General features: G+C 51.7%; 1 protein-coding gene across 3 annotated transcripts in view; it reads left to right on the top strand.

The window, feature by feature from the left end:
- Positions 1–13,839, top strand: part of LOC125636689 (phospholipid-transporting ATPase ID) — a 128,505-nt gene extending 114,666 nt beyond the window's left edge. For all 3 annotated transcript variants that reach the window (XM_048850223.2, XM_048850224.2, XM_048850222.2), the window contains exons 25-28: positions 2,478–2,723; positions 5,381–5,519; positions 8,839–8,969; positions 10,603–13,839. In XM_048850223.2, coding sequence (XP_048706180.1) covers positions 2,478–2,723; positions 5,381–5,519; positions 8,839–8,969; positions 10,603–10,818 — 732 coding nt within the window. In that variant the 3' untranslated portion in view covers positions 10,819–13,839. The remainder of the gene's footprint in view (positions 1–2,477; positions 2,724–5,380; positions 5,520–8,838; positions 8,970–10,602) is intronic.
- The last annotated feature ends 624 nt before the right edge of the window (positions 13,840–14,463 follow it).

The following is a 14,463-nucleotide window of genomic DNA, read 5'->3' as shown; positions in this document are numbered from 1 at the left end:
GAATCCAGTCCTTAATCTTCCTTGACTAAGGATTAAGCAATGGCTTCAAGATGAGGCCCAATAACCAATGTCCTGTATTTCTGTAGTGCTATTTGTAAGCCCTTTACAATCATGTACATGCAACTGCTTCTGGGGTGAAGGCTGGTGACTAACAAGTGCACACGTAAGAGTGGGGGTGGGGAATTTTGGCCAGGGACACTGGTGTAGATCCGTAATTATACAAAAAAGCTGTGAGATCTTCAATCCTTTCTGGAAAAGTCCTTTACAAATTAATAGAAAATAACCTTGGTATAGGAATGCTGAGCCATCCAATGAAATGCGGTGGATGATTATATCCCTGACGTAGAATTCTACAGGATGGTTTAAAAAAAACCTATAGAAAGGATGTTGTGTGAATCACTCCCTTTGGTCTGGATGTCATATTCCTATGTAAAATCTGTAGGATTTTAGAGTAATTTCTATAGAACTCTGTTCTGAGTCTCTGCTGATAGTAACCCTATGAAATTGCGTACGAGTTTTAAGGAAATCAGTGCAGAGCACACCTTGGTTAGGAAGTCTCCCATAGGGCCTGGTATGGTGGAATCTGGGTAGGTGTCCCATGTCGGAGGCCTGCATCAACCATGCCGGGCTATGAGCATAGGGTTCTGGGCAGCCTAGGTGGTTCAGCTCTGACTCTTTGATCTCTGGCTCCATGATCCCTTGGAGTGTGACCAGTATCTCTAGATAAAGCAAATACTTAGTAATATATTAATAAAATGGATCACTAAAGGCACAGAGCACACAGTCGAAGGAAGAAGACTTCCTGGGGGATGCCCACTGTCCTATCGTGTATTTTTATCTTAGCTCCTTTATATGTATGAAGCTATATCCTCTGTACTGCTGCCCTTTCCCAAGCAGTGGCAGATTTTGGTCTTTATTTTGGGGAAGGGAAACTGAATGTTGTGAAGGCCAAAAGAGTAACTGGGTTGAAAAAAGCATTGGATAAGTCCATGGAGGACAGGTCCATCAAGATGGTCAGCATGCTCTGGTTTCAGAGTAACAGCCATGTAGTCTGTATTCGCAAAAAGAAAAGGAGTACTTGTGGCACCTTAGAGACTAACCAATTTATTTGAGCATAAGCTTTCGTGAGCTACAGCTCACTTCATCAGATGATGTAGCTCACGAAAGCTTATGCTCAAATAAATTGGTTAGTCTCTAAGGTGCCACAAGTACTCCTTCAGCATGCTCTGGGTGTCCTTAGACCTCAGCCTGCCAAAAGCTGGGAGTGGATTACAGTAGATGGATGAACATCAAAACTCCCCTGTCATGTTCATTTCCTCTGGGGCACCTGGCCTTGGCCACTGTCAGCAGACAGGACACTGAGATAGATGGACCTTTGGTCTGACCCAGTCTGGCCGTTCTTATGTTCATATGACACAGACTGAGTATTTTCTAGTGTAACTCATTTGCACTGTCAAGAAAGTCCTGAGTCTTGTTCACCTTGAACTTGACCAAAGCTACCCACAGGCCATTGCCCCGCACCCCACCCCCCAGCTAAGATAGCACTGAGTTAAACCCTGCTGCCAAGAAAGATTCATTCATCAATTCCAAGGCCAGAAGGGACCACTGTGATTAGCTAGACTGACCTCCTGGAGAATGCAGAGATCTCCCTCCTCCTTCTTGCCCTCGATCTCTGAATCAATAATAGAATATCAGGGTTGGAAGGGACCTCAGGAGGTCATCTAGTCCAACCCCCTGCTCAAAGCAGGATCAATCCTCAATTAAATCATCCCAGCCAGGGCTTTGTCAAGCCTGACCTTAAAAACTGTGCCTTTAACATGCTCCCTCTTCCCCGCTCCACCTAGTGCCTTCTTTTCTTCACCCGGAAAACCCCTGAGCCCCAACTCACTGTCCTGGGGCCTCATGGCGCTCACGTTCTCAATACTATGTATGGACCCATGCAGACCAAAGAGATGGGTTAACGCTCACAGTCCCCTTAATCACCCTCTGGTGTGATGGCCACAGCCAGGGCTCATGGGGGTCTCCAGGCCAGACCCTCTATGCTTACCCCTTTCTGCGGAGTGCTTCATACGGAGCACTTGTCTCCATCATTCAGAGCCTGCATTCCATTGCTATCTTTGCCCCAGCAATATATCAATGGCATAACCTGGCCCTACCTGCATTGCAGAGGCTAAACGGGTGGGAACTTGAGAGACATCCAGTGGCTCACAGGCTCAGGGCTCCATGTGAGACAGTCCTGGACACTGGGCTGGAGCGTGCCTCGTAAGGCATGCAACCTCCATTTCTCCTTCTCATCAGCACTGGGAAGGTAAACCCCACGTTGGAGAACATGCCCCGAGTGCTCTGGTGATGTGACCTGTTGGGCAGCATGGCTGAGTGGTGTGCTGGGGCTCTCCCACGCAGGAACGCATGTCACAGCTGGGGTCAGGGGGGTCCATGTCACTGCTGGGCTGCCAGCCTCTCCCCTCTGTTCCCAGGACGTGGATGACCGCTGGAGCCTGCAGTTCCCTCACCTCTATGAACCCGGGCAGCAGAATCTCTACTTCAACAAGATCGAGTTTGTCAAGTGCGTGCTGCATGGGATCTACAGCTCCCTCATTCTCTTCTTCATCCCCTATGGGGCCATGTACGACACCGTGAGAAGCGATGGGAAAGCCATTGCTGACTACCAGTCCTTCGCACTGATGGCCCAGACCTGCCTACTGATCGTGGTCTCTGTGCAGGTCTCTGGGATTATTATTTACTTATTTATTTTACTATGATAGTGCCTGGAGGCCCCAACTGGATTATGTTCGGTGCTGTACGTACACTCAGGCCCCAACCAGATTGCGTTCGGTGCTGTACGCACACTCAGGCCCCAACCAGATTGCGTTCGGTGCTGTACGTACACTCAGGCCCCAACCAGATTGCGTTCGGTGCTGTACGTATACTCAGGCCCCAATCGGATTTCGTCAGGTGCTGTACGTACGCTGAGGCCCCAATCCTGCAAAGATTTAAGTGGACACACGTGAGTTGCTCAGTTCTTCAGTGGCACTGCTTGTGTGGAAGTCTTTTCAGTACAGGGGCCATAGTGAGGCAGAGCTCTTGTGCGGGGGAGTTTACAGCACCGACAGACAACATAAACTGGGCTGGGAGAGGAGGAGGATTCTTATCCCCATTTTACAGGTGGGGAACTGAGGCACACAGTTGTGTATCTACTGTCTGTTTACACGGGCAGTGGTGTCTGCATTGGGTGGATGCCCTTCACTTCCACATTCTGTGGATGTAGAAACAAGCCCCATGGATGGAAGGGGTGGGGGGGAAGAAGTAGATGTCATGTATCTCGACTTTAGTGAGGCTTTTGGTACTGTCTCACATGACCTTCTCATAAGCAAACTAGGGAAACACAGCCTAGATGAACTTACTTTATTGAATTTAATCAGCTGGGTGCACAATTGGTTGGAAAATTGTATTCAGAGAATATTTATCACTGGTTTACAGTCAAACTGGAAGGGCATATTGAGTGGGGTCCCACAGGGATCTGTCGTGGGTCTGGTTCTGTTTGATATCTTCATACGTGATTTGGATAATGGCATACAGAGTTCACTTATAAAGTTTGTGAACCATGCCAAGTTGGGAGGAGTTGGAAGTGCTTTGGAGGACAGGATTAGAATTCAAAATGACCTGGACAAACTGGAGAAATGGTCTGAAATAAACAGGATGAAATTCAATTAGGACAAATGCAAAGTACTAGGAAGGAACAATCAGTTGTATACACACAAAATGGGAACTGACGGCCTAGGAAGGAGCACTGCGGAAAGGGATCTGGGGGTCATAGTGGATCACAAACTAAATACGAGTCACCCGTGTAACACTGTTACAAAAAACCTGAACATCATTCTGGGCTGTATTAGCAGGAGTGTAGTAAACAAGACACGAGAAGAAATTCTTCTGCTCTACTCAGCTCTGATAAAGGCCTCAGCTGGAGTCTTTGTGTCCAGTTCTGAGCACCGCACTTGGCGAAATATGTAGACAAATAGGAGAATGCTCAGAGAAGAGCAACAAAAAGGATTAAAGGTTTAGAAACCTTGACCTGTGGGGGAAGATTGAAAAACCGGAGTTTGTTTAGTCTGGAGAACAAAAGACTGAGGGGGCACATAACAGGCTTCAAGTATGTAAAAAGTTGTTATAGAGAGAGGGTGATAAATTGTTCTCCTTATCTGCTGAGGACAGGACAGGAAGCAATGAGCTCAAATTGCAGTAAGGGGGATTTAGGTTGGACATTAGGAAACACTTAGACTGGATGATCCTTGCGGTCCCTTCTAATCTTGTGGTTCTATGATTCTTCCTAACTGTCAGGGTGGTTAAGCCCTGGAATAAATTGCCCAGGGAGGGGGTGGAATCTCCGTCATTGGAGGTGTGTAAGAGCAGGCTGGACACACACCTATCAGGGACGGTCTAGATAATACTGAGTCCTGCTGTGAATGCAGGGGGCTCGACTAGGTGACCTCTCGAGGTCCCTTCCAGCCTGACATGTCTCAGTGTCTGACACACTATAAGAAGGATGTGGAAAAATTGGAAAGAGTCCAGCGGAGGGCAACAAAAATGATTAGGGGACTGGAACACATGACTTATGAGGAGAAGCTGAGGGAACTGGGGATGTTTAGTCTTCAGAAGAGAAGAATGAGGGGGGATTTGATAGCTTTAATGGTCTCAAGTTGCAGTGGGGGAGATTTAGGTTGGATATTAGGAAAAAATTTTCACTAGGAGGGTGGTGAAACACTGGAATGCGTTACCTAGGGAGGTGGTGGAATCTCCTTCCTTAGAAGTTTTTAAGGTCAGGCTTGACAAAGCCCTGACTGGGATGATTTAGTGGGGATCGGTCCTGCTTTGAGCAGGGGCTTGGACTAGATGACCTCCTGAGGTCCCTTCCAACTCTGATATTCTGTGATTCTATGGTGCTGTGATCTTGGTCTCATCAGACCAGGCTGGCACAGGGGGCCAGCTGAGCCACTGCCTTGCTGAGACTCGGGTTGGGTCAGGGTGAGGCAGTGCTGACAGGATGGGTGGAGTTGCTCTCAGCTCCACAGCCTGAGGCTCTCCGCCTTATGCAAATTGGGGTCTTCCAGGCTCCTCCCCCTATTTCTTGAGGGCCTGGTACCCACAGGGAGCAAACGCTTTGTCACCCCTGTGCATGGCCTGGAGTGCACAGCCTTTCTTCTTGGGCCGGGACCTCGCCACAGCAATTTGCAGACTAAACGAGACAGATGGCCGAACAAGTTCCACACCGGAGGGTAGGGGACAACCTGGGGGAGCAGCCCTCTCTGCCTGCCTGTGTTTGGCACTTGGATGTGGGGTTGTTAAAGCCATTGACCGCTGCTGTATTGATTTATCCTTTCAGATTGGGTTGGACACTGCCTACTGGACAGCTGTGAACCAGTTTTTCATCTGGGGCAGCCTTTCCGTTTACTTTGCCATCATCTTCACCATGTACAGTGACGGCATGTACCTGATCTTCGCAGCCTTCTTCCCTTTCATTGGTAAGCACTTGGACAGCTGATGCAGAGGGCTGTGTCTCCGGGTAGGCTGTACTTAACCTGGTGGAAGTACATCCAGTATGTACTGAGGAAGTGCCCATAGAGACAATAACAAGCTGTGGATCTTATTTGTCACCGTCAAGTATTTACACCACACTACAGTACATGCTCGTTTTCTCTGGTGCCCACTCGTGCATACACATGTCCATGTGCCCATTCACCAGCACACAATGCACACTCATGCATACCCATATACACGCACATGCCCTATAGCCAGGTGAACGCTGCACATGTCTGCAAACACTCCTCCAAATAAATCCCTTGAATTGGATTTAATGCAGCCTATTATTTTTATCTCTTCTCCAACATGCAGCTGGGTGGAGTTTGGGCCCCACAAATGTTTGGGGAAAGTTTGTCTGTACAAATATGTTTGTTCATATGCGAACAAGCTTGTGTATTGGTCCCGGAAGGTATCAAAGTGTGGTCACCCAGTCAGAGAGAGAATCTATGCTATGTGACTTTAGTGTGCAATCACCCATCAAAATAGCAAATGAATGCTGGTGACAAATGATTTGTGAGCAGCCCTCTGACTGACGTTATTGTGCATAAGTGCCTATGAGCACATGCAACCTGTGAACAGCATCATCGGAATGAGTCCATCCATGGACAGACTGTGAACAGGAGGAGGGGACTATAGCCTCAATGAAGGTGTTTGCTTCAAATAAACCCACCAGCTCCAACACCTCTCTGCATCCAACATGAATAGAGCTCAGCTGGGAGCATCTTTTAGTTTTGGAAGCCCTAAGGTTTGTTGGTACCAGTCTCCAGTCAGTGTTTTGGCTGACACACACTGCAGTGTCACCAGCTCCTTAACTCCTCCAGGCTCGGTCCTTCGGATGAGAGATGAAACCAAGCTCCATTCTGCCCATCTGCACTTAGATGCCTAGGAGATAAAAAGGTGACTGTAACAGAGAGCTAGATGTTGGGGCAACATGGAAAATTACAATAGGGTCATAGGAACAACAGGAGGGAAATCAGTGGGGGAATCTGCTCAGCATCTTAGATTTCTACACACAAATGCAAGGAGTCTGGGGAGTAAACAGGATGAACTGGAAATATTAGTGTATAAACTAATTAAGACTCAGTTGGCATCACAGAGACTTGGTGGGGAAAGTCTCATGACTGGACTATTGGTACAGAGGGGACAACTTGTTCAGGAAGGACAGGCAGGGAAAAGAATGGAGGGGTTGCATTATACATCAAAAATATATACACTTGTTCTGAGGTCCAGACGGAGGTGAGAGTCAGACCAGTTGAAAGTCTCTGGGTAAAGATAAAAGGCAGGGAACTAGGCATGTCATGGTAGGGGAGTCTACTATACACCACTGAATCAGGAGGAGGATGTGGATGAGGCATTTCTAGAACAAATAACAGAACCATCCAAAACACAAGACCTGGCAGCAATGGGGTGACTTTAACTACCCTGACGTTTGTTGGAAAAGTCATACGAAAAAACATAATATTTCCAAAAAGTTCTTGGAATGTCTTGGGGACAAACTTTGTTCCAATGGCTTCGAGCTGGTATTTTTATCGAAGAGGGTCAAGCATTACCTCTGCCTGGCTTAGGTAGGACTGACGGAGCAGCAGGTGGACACCTCCCGAGCAGGCCTGCTACAGGCTCTCTAGGGAAACTGAGCAAACCCAACACACTGAGGATTACATGTCACACAGAACCTTCGACAGCAGATGCCATCTTATAGACCAAGGATATGGACTATTCCCTGTTCTGCTTGGACAACCCCCAACACCAACTGACCTCTCGATCTTAGATATCCGTAATGTAGCCATCTCATAGAAATGTGGGGCTAGACAGGCCCTCGAGACGTCATCAAGTCCAGCCCCCTGCACTGAGGCAGGACCAAGTAAACATAGACAATCCCTCACCATGTTTGTCCAACCTGGTCTTCAAAACCTCCAGCGATGGGGATTCCACAACCTCCCTTGGAAGCCTGTAGACTAATAGTTAGAACATTTTTCTTAAGATGTAACATAACCTCCCCCTGGCTGCAGACTGAGCCCAGCACTTCTTGTCCTACTCTCAGTGGATGCGGAAAACAACCGATCACCGTCGAAACAGCTGATCACAGCAGGCAGAAAGTGCTGGGGGGTGGGGTGGGGGAGGAGTTGATTGGTGGGGCCGCTGGCGGAGGGGAGGCGCTGGGGGGCACCCACGGAATTGGTGCCTGTGAGTCTGCTTATTCGAAATCCATTGTCTGCATGCTGCTGCTCTCACACCTCCTTTTCCTCAGAATCCTGCAATCTCTCCTTTCATGACCACTTCCACCCAAATGCAGTTTCCTCCCTCAGGTTTGCTACCAATTTCCCCCTGAAGGCCAGAATCCGGTCTAAAATGGATGTTCCCCTGGTTACTTCCTCCACTTCCTGAAACAAAAAGATGTAAAGCCTAGGCCCAGTGGACCTGGATACTTTAACTCCAGTGAGATTGTGTCAGGAGAACATTCAGCAGCATTACTGCCAGCAGCAGTAGCATTAGACACTGGACGGAGGTGCTTACAGGCTGCTTAGCCCTGTCCAAAGGCTGAAGGAATGGAGGGGGAACAAAGTGTGGGTGTTTTGGCTTTGGATAATGGGGCAGCCTTCCATCTCCCCCCGAGAGCTGCCCTGCAAGTTTTACCCCCTGGGCCTGACTACTCTCCCTCTGGAGCAGGCAGCCATTTAACTAGAAGGCTGTGCAGATTCCCACAGGACCACAGTCCTGTCTGCTCTCCAAGTGCAGGCACATTAGTAGCCCACAGTGCGTCAGGGAATGGTGCCGGGGATTCAGTATGTGGCACTCTCCCTTGGAGTTCCTGCGGAGCTAATGCCCTGGGGAGGGGCTGCTGGAGGATGACTATCTTTGGAGGAGACAAACATCGAGGTCTTGACCCCAGACAGTCATTAAAGAGCCCCTGCCTTTTTATAAAGTGACAAGCTGTTAACGCTGGCATCCAGCAAACTCCAGTTCCGGTCATTCCTTTCTGCCTCCCTAACCCCGCACTGCAATTGGATTTGGACACAAGATTAGTCTTCCCGTGCTGTCTCAAACTGGTGCAGTATTGTGGCTGTGCATTGTTAAACCCTGCCAAGTCCCACCTCCGAGTGGGCCGCGGTCACTGGGGGATTACATGAGCTTTGGGTATAATTTGCATATTCCACTGTGTTTGCAGAGCGCTTTGGGATCCCTCCACGTGAAAGGGGCTGTATGAATGGAAGCGCCCGCTACTGCTGCTGTCACGGCTTTCATTGTGCTCTTGTTTTTCAGGGGCAGCTCGAAACACCCTCAATCAACCCAGTGTGTGGCTGGCGATCTTCCTCAGCATCATCCTGTGTGTGCTGCCGGTGGTTGGCGGTCGGTTTCTGAAGGCTCAGCTACTGCCGACCGTCAGTGACAAAGTAAGGGGATAACAGAGCAGGAGCCTGACCTCTGCTGTCGTAGCCCCACTCAGCTTGCTTTGCGCAGTCAGGGTCCGGGGGCCTGGGCCTGCTCAGTGTGCGAGTGCTACCCGGACTGGCGCCTGTAGCCCTGCTTGGGAAGGAGGGTTTGGCACAGTTCAGACCGTCTGCAGCCTGAGATTACTGAGACATGGATTAGACTGATCTGGGCGTGGGGGGATTGGGGAAGCAGGGCTATCTTTAGGTGCAGGGTTTAAGTGTTGTGGCTTTTGGTGACAAAGCAGCTGTGCATTTCACAGCCAACAGAGCCGCCCCCTGCTACTGCAGTGCAGGTGTGCAGTTCCTGGCCCGGCCTCCCAGACGTACACGTCTGCTTGGGTTTTGCTGGCTGAAGGGACCCGCTTCCTCTTCTGCTAACATCCACACTCTCCTCCGGAACCAGCCTCCCTCCCACACCCAGGGAATAAGCAGCAGAGGTGGGGCTGTTCCTGCCGGGGGGGTGCGGGGGGAGGCTGGGAAAGGCAGGGGAGGGCTGCTGTAGTGAGGAGAGCAGGCTGGCCATGGCGCATTAGTGTGAAGGAATCTCCGGGAGGGGAACTGCCTCTAGCACGGCTGCAGGTGATGCTCTGCTTCACTTCCGACCGGAGCAGTTTGCTCAACGCTGCTGCCCCCCCCTGCCCCCCAGGTTTTCTCTTCTTTCTGCGCTCTGCCCGTATTAAGGCACAACATCCCTGAGCAAGGCCCGTGGCTGTGGCCCTTGCCTTATGGCCACACCACTTGATCGTCATGCCCTTGGTCCCTGCAAAGCTCCCCAGAGGCCCTGTGGGAAGGGGAGGTGACGTAGCTAGATCCTCTGCCGCTAAGGACGAGGGTGATGGTTCCACAGAAAATCGGCAGCTCGAGAGACAGAAGAGGTGCCGTCCCGGAGGACACATTGAGCTGAAGTTGAGGCTGTTCAAACCTCCCTGCTGAGTTTAGCTGGCTCTTGCCACTTTGGATGGGATGACCAGTGTTTGTGGGCAGTAGGTGGGTTTATTGAACTACAGTATTGGACACGGGCCTGGCCCAGACTCTCCGATCAGTGCCCTGTCCTTGGCAGGGGAGCTCAGAATCCCAGCTCCAGGCTGTGGCTTGGGCCTGGCTCCCTACAGCAAGCACACACCACTTTCGGCAAGGCCCACAGTGCCTGCGGGATATGAGCTGTCTGCTGAGAGGGCTGTTCTGGCTGGGGAGAGGTCCCGGCCGGCTGGCAAGGGGTAAACCCTGACCCTGAGAGAGGCCAAGGACCTGCAGCTCCCATTGCCTCAAACAGGAGGTGCAGAGGGTCAGCATTTCTCCAGACCCTGCCAGACCTCCATCTTCGTTGTGCTCTCACGGGCCCTGTGTCTATAGCCAGTCTGGCTCTGAAAAGACGCCCCGTGGCTGATATTTGATAGCCCTGCCGTGCAGGAGCAAGGGGCTGCTAGGAACCATTTGTACCCAGCCTGCTTACTGCCTTTGGGCCAGTTAAAGCCTCTGCAGGGACCTGCTTCTGCCTGTGAAGCACAGGACTGTGGAATGTGCCCCGGGCAGAAGGATGTTCCACGCCCAGCTGTGTCTCCCACCTGCTGAGCGGGCTGTTCTCTGATTTCAGGTCCTACGCAAGATCAGAGAGGCTAAGAAGCGGCCGCCCCCTCCCTTGCCCAAGACACGCTTGCGCCGTACCAGCACCCGTCGCTCCGGCTACGCCTTCTCCCATCAGCACGGCTTCGGCGCGCTCATTATGTCTGGGAGAAACATGCGGCCGAAACTGCCTTTCACGACAACAGGGACGTTTTCACCCAATAGTGAGAAAAACAGACACAAGTGAACGAAAGAATCAGAGCAGCCGGAAAGGAAACTCTGCTCTGCACAGCTTCCCAGCCTGCACCTGCCCAGGACTGCCCTGTCAGCTCCTCCAAGGAGGACTCAGGCCTTCTCTTTCCACCCAGGCGTTCTCTCTAACCCCAGCTCCTGCTCCGAAGGGCACATGCTGCTCCCAGAGAGGCAGGGGAAGGGTGGAAAGAACAGGATGAGTCAAAGTTCTTAAATGTGTGGCATTGACAAGTTGAGAGGGGCAAGCGCAGAGCAGACCAACCCCCCCATCCCTCCGTGGCCCGAGAGAGAGAACGTGCAGGGGAATGCCCACTCCATGCACCAAGATCATCCGTGATGCCCCTGCTTCATCCCCTCAATCCCGTACCTCCGAGCACAGTGAGGTCAGGGCGGAGGGAGGGCAGAGCTATGTAAGCTCATTCCATCCACAAGGTTTGTTTCTGCCGTGAACTATGCCATGAAACATTCAGAGCTGTATTCATCCCTGGGAGAACTCCACTGACCCCAGGGGTGACTGGGGCCCAGTGCCTCAAACCCCAGCTCCCAAATCTTTGCAATCTAAGTAATTGTGCGGCCATTTGTCCATAATGTACATGAGCATTTGGAGAGTGTCACGGAGTGAGAGTCCGGGGCCTGCACCCCTCTTCCTGGGATTCACTTAGACTCTCAGCCAGCCAGTAAAACAGAGGGTTTATTGGACAACAGGAACACAGTCTAAAACAGAGTTTGTGGGAACAACCAGGACCCCTCAGTCAAGTCCTTCTGGGGGAGCAGGGACCTTAGACCTCAGCCCTGGGGTTCCCTGCGTTCCACCACCCAGCACCCAACTGAAACTAACCCCCCGCCCCAGCAGGCTCCCTCCTGCAGTCTTTGACCAGTTTCCCAGGCAGAGGTGTTACCTCCCCCACCCCCTCCTGGCTCAGGTGACAGGCTCTCAGGTCTCCCAGTGAAACTCCCCTGCCACATTCCCAGGTCAACACTCCCCCCTCCCTGCTGCGTCACAGAGCATATGAGGTGGGAAATGACCTTCTGAGCTGGTGGGTAACTCTGTCCAGGTCTACGGCCAGTGCCCCAAGCGCAGCCCCTGCCTGGAGGTGCAGCCCCGCTGCCTTTGGGAGGTGCTGCAAGTCAGGTGTTCAGCTCTCCAGGCGACATCCAGGGGAAAGGGCCTGCAATTGCGCTGCCCTGCAGAGCCAGCCTGCTGGGAAATGTCACTGTTCTCAGGTTTTGCAGCCAGGCACCAGCAGTTTCTTCTAGACTTAAAACAGAAAAGCACCAAAACACTAAGTTCCTGAATTCCACAAATGCTAGAGCTGCTCAGTTAAAGTAAAGCTGGGAAATCCCTCCCTGAGGATCCCTCGGGTCATGGCTAGGTCTCACAAGGGAACCTCCATCAGCAGGTGGCTTTCCAACCAGACCCGCCAAATTCTGCTCTCCAGCACAAACACCCAGCTCCCGTGGACTTCAGTGGAACTGAAAGAGAGCCTCTGATGGCAGAAACTGAACCTCCAGGAGCTGCACAGGGCCAATGGGAGGGTGCCGTTTTCACCCTTACCGCTGAGTGCCCAGCTCTTTAACATGCCAGCCCCCTTCTTCTGTCTCTCTCTCCCCCTCGCCTCCTGAGCAGTGTGGGTGAAGGTTTAGAAGAAACCTCCCTTGGCTCAGGCTTGGCGATCTCCACAGTTTCCTGAACCAAACGGCTTTGCCTGATCTTTCCATTTTGGTTGGAAGGCGAATCCATCAGCCCTGCAATACAGACAGCTGACTGCCCCTAAGTCCCAGGTGTGAGGTCAGAGAGCTGTGTCAGACAGCGGCAAGCGGACCTGACAGACTAGAAACTGCCAGTCTTGGAGCTGCTGAGCCATTGGGCCTGGTTCTCCAGTCCGTTACACCAGTGCTATTCCATTGGCTTTGGTGAAGTTACCCTGGTGTAAAGCCAGCGTGCTGGAATCAGGAGAATCAGGCCCATTAGTGTTACTAACCCATCTCTATTGAGCTGTCTTGCCTGCAGGACAAAGCAACCCCCTGTTAGTTCCTCAACCGGGTGCTCTAACCACTTACGGAGGGTTGTAGGGCTGGATTCGTTGCCTACTTGGGCTGGGATCCCTGTACATTACACATGTTAGCGGTAACAGGGTTCTGTGCGGAATCCCCCAGGCCCTGGCAGAAGGGATGTATAAACAAACAGCGACAGGCCTCGTCTCCCTGGAGCTCCTTGTTCCCTGCTGGGCTCCTTGTTTTAACAGTGACCGCGTGGAATTGTTTATACTCTTCTAACAAAGGGTTTTATTCTCTGGACATGACTCTCCTCTGGGCTTAGCACCAGCAGAGACAGAGGGTCGATTCCACTGGGCTCTGGGGATGTGTTATAAACCACAGCATTAGCTTTCGGACCTGGGGCTGGGTCTACCCTTGCACAGCAGGGGAAAGGAACATCCCCTACCCCACAGTGTTGCCCAGAGTCAGCCGTAACCCCAAGCAATGCAGTGCGCCGTGGGGAATCAAAGTGAGCAGTGCACTCATTGCTCGTCACCGCTCTCTGGCTTGTGGTCACGTCCCTGAGACCATCACCTCGGCACTCGGATTTGGATAATAACGTTGGCCTCCCCATGGTACCAAAGGGGAGAGTTTAGGTTGTTAAACTGACATCCCCGACGGCTCAGCCTGCCAGGCTGTCGCCAGCGTGTGGTGTAGTGGGCTGCAGTGCTGAGAAGGAAAGGCAGGCCAGCTGCTCATGAACCAGGGAAGCTCTGGGACCCCAGACACAGCTCTGATAAGGTTTGCACACAACACGGACTACTTGGCCACGGGCCGAAGCAGGACTTGCAAATGCTGCATAAGACACACAATAGATGTTCCTCTTGGTGAACTTGCTCCAACTGCAAAGACTTCAGCAGTTTGACACGACCAATATTTGTTTTTAATGTGTTGAAATTGGCCCTGGCGTTCCACAAGCATCTCTCCTTGGTTTGTAAAATAATTTTTTAATATAAACAGTGGCCAATGGGATGAATAATGTGTGTGTGATCTGTTCCTTGGTCCTTGGGGCATGAGCAGGTGCATGTACATTATTCCCTGCATGGATCTCAGGAGGAGGAACACAGGGAGAGCCAGACTGCATCAGAGTAGTGAGCCATCTAATCCACTAACAACCCAGACCACCTCTGGAGGAAAGTGGAGGGGTGCTGGAGCAGGGAGGGGGTGACAGTGGGTTGGAGGAGGGGTTGTGTGGGGCAGCTGAGAGAGGGATTGATGGGTGATCAGAGCAGGGACAGGTCACGGAGGCAGTTGGGTAGAGTAACCTATTCCCCAAAGGGAAAACGGGACACGGTGTGGGGCTGGCCCGAGCATCCTTCATCCCCCCCCCCCCCCCTGCACCCCCCTCCCCCAGCTACCAGCCTGCCCTGCCATCGCCACTCGCCCCCCCCCATGTTCATCCATGGCCCTGTAGGGGGTGTGCCCCCCTTTTTTTTGGCATAACTGGGCATTTGTCCCGTTGGCTCTTGACGATCAGACAAATGTCCAGTTGTGCCAAAAAAGCTGGAACATCCGGGATAGGGCTTAAAAAGGGGACTGTCCTGACCCAACGGGACATATGCTTAGAGGGCGATGGTGACGGGGGATCCAAGTGGGGAGGGTT

This window comes from Caretta caretta, chromosome 5, assembly GCF_965140235.1.
Source record: "Caretta caretta isolate rCarCar2 chromosome 5, rCarCar1.hap1, whole genome shotgun sequence".
Classification (NCBI taxonomy): domain Eukaryota; kingdom Metazoa; phylum Chordata; order Testudines; family Cheloniidae; genus Caretta; species Caretta caretta.
The sequence above is the reverse complement of the archived record's forward strand: the minus strand, read 5'-3'. Positions and strand labels throughout refer to the sequence as shown.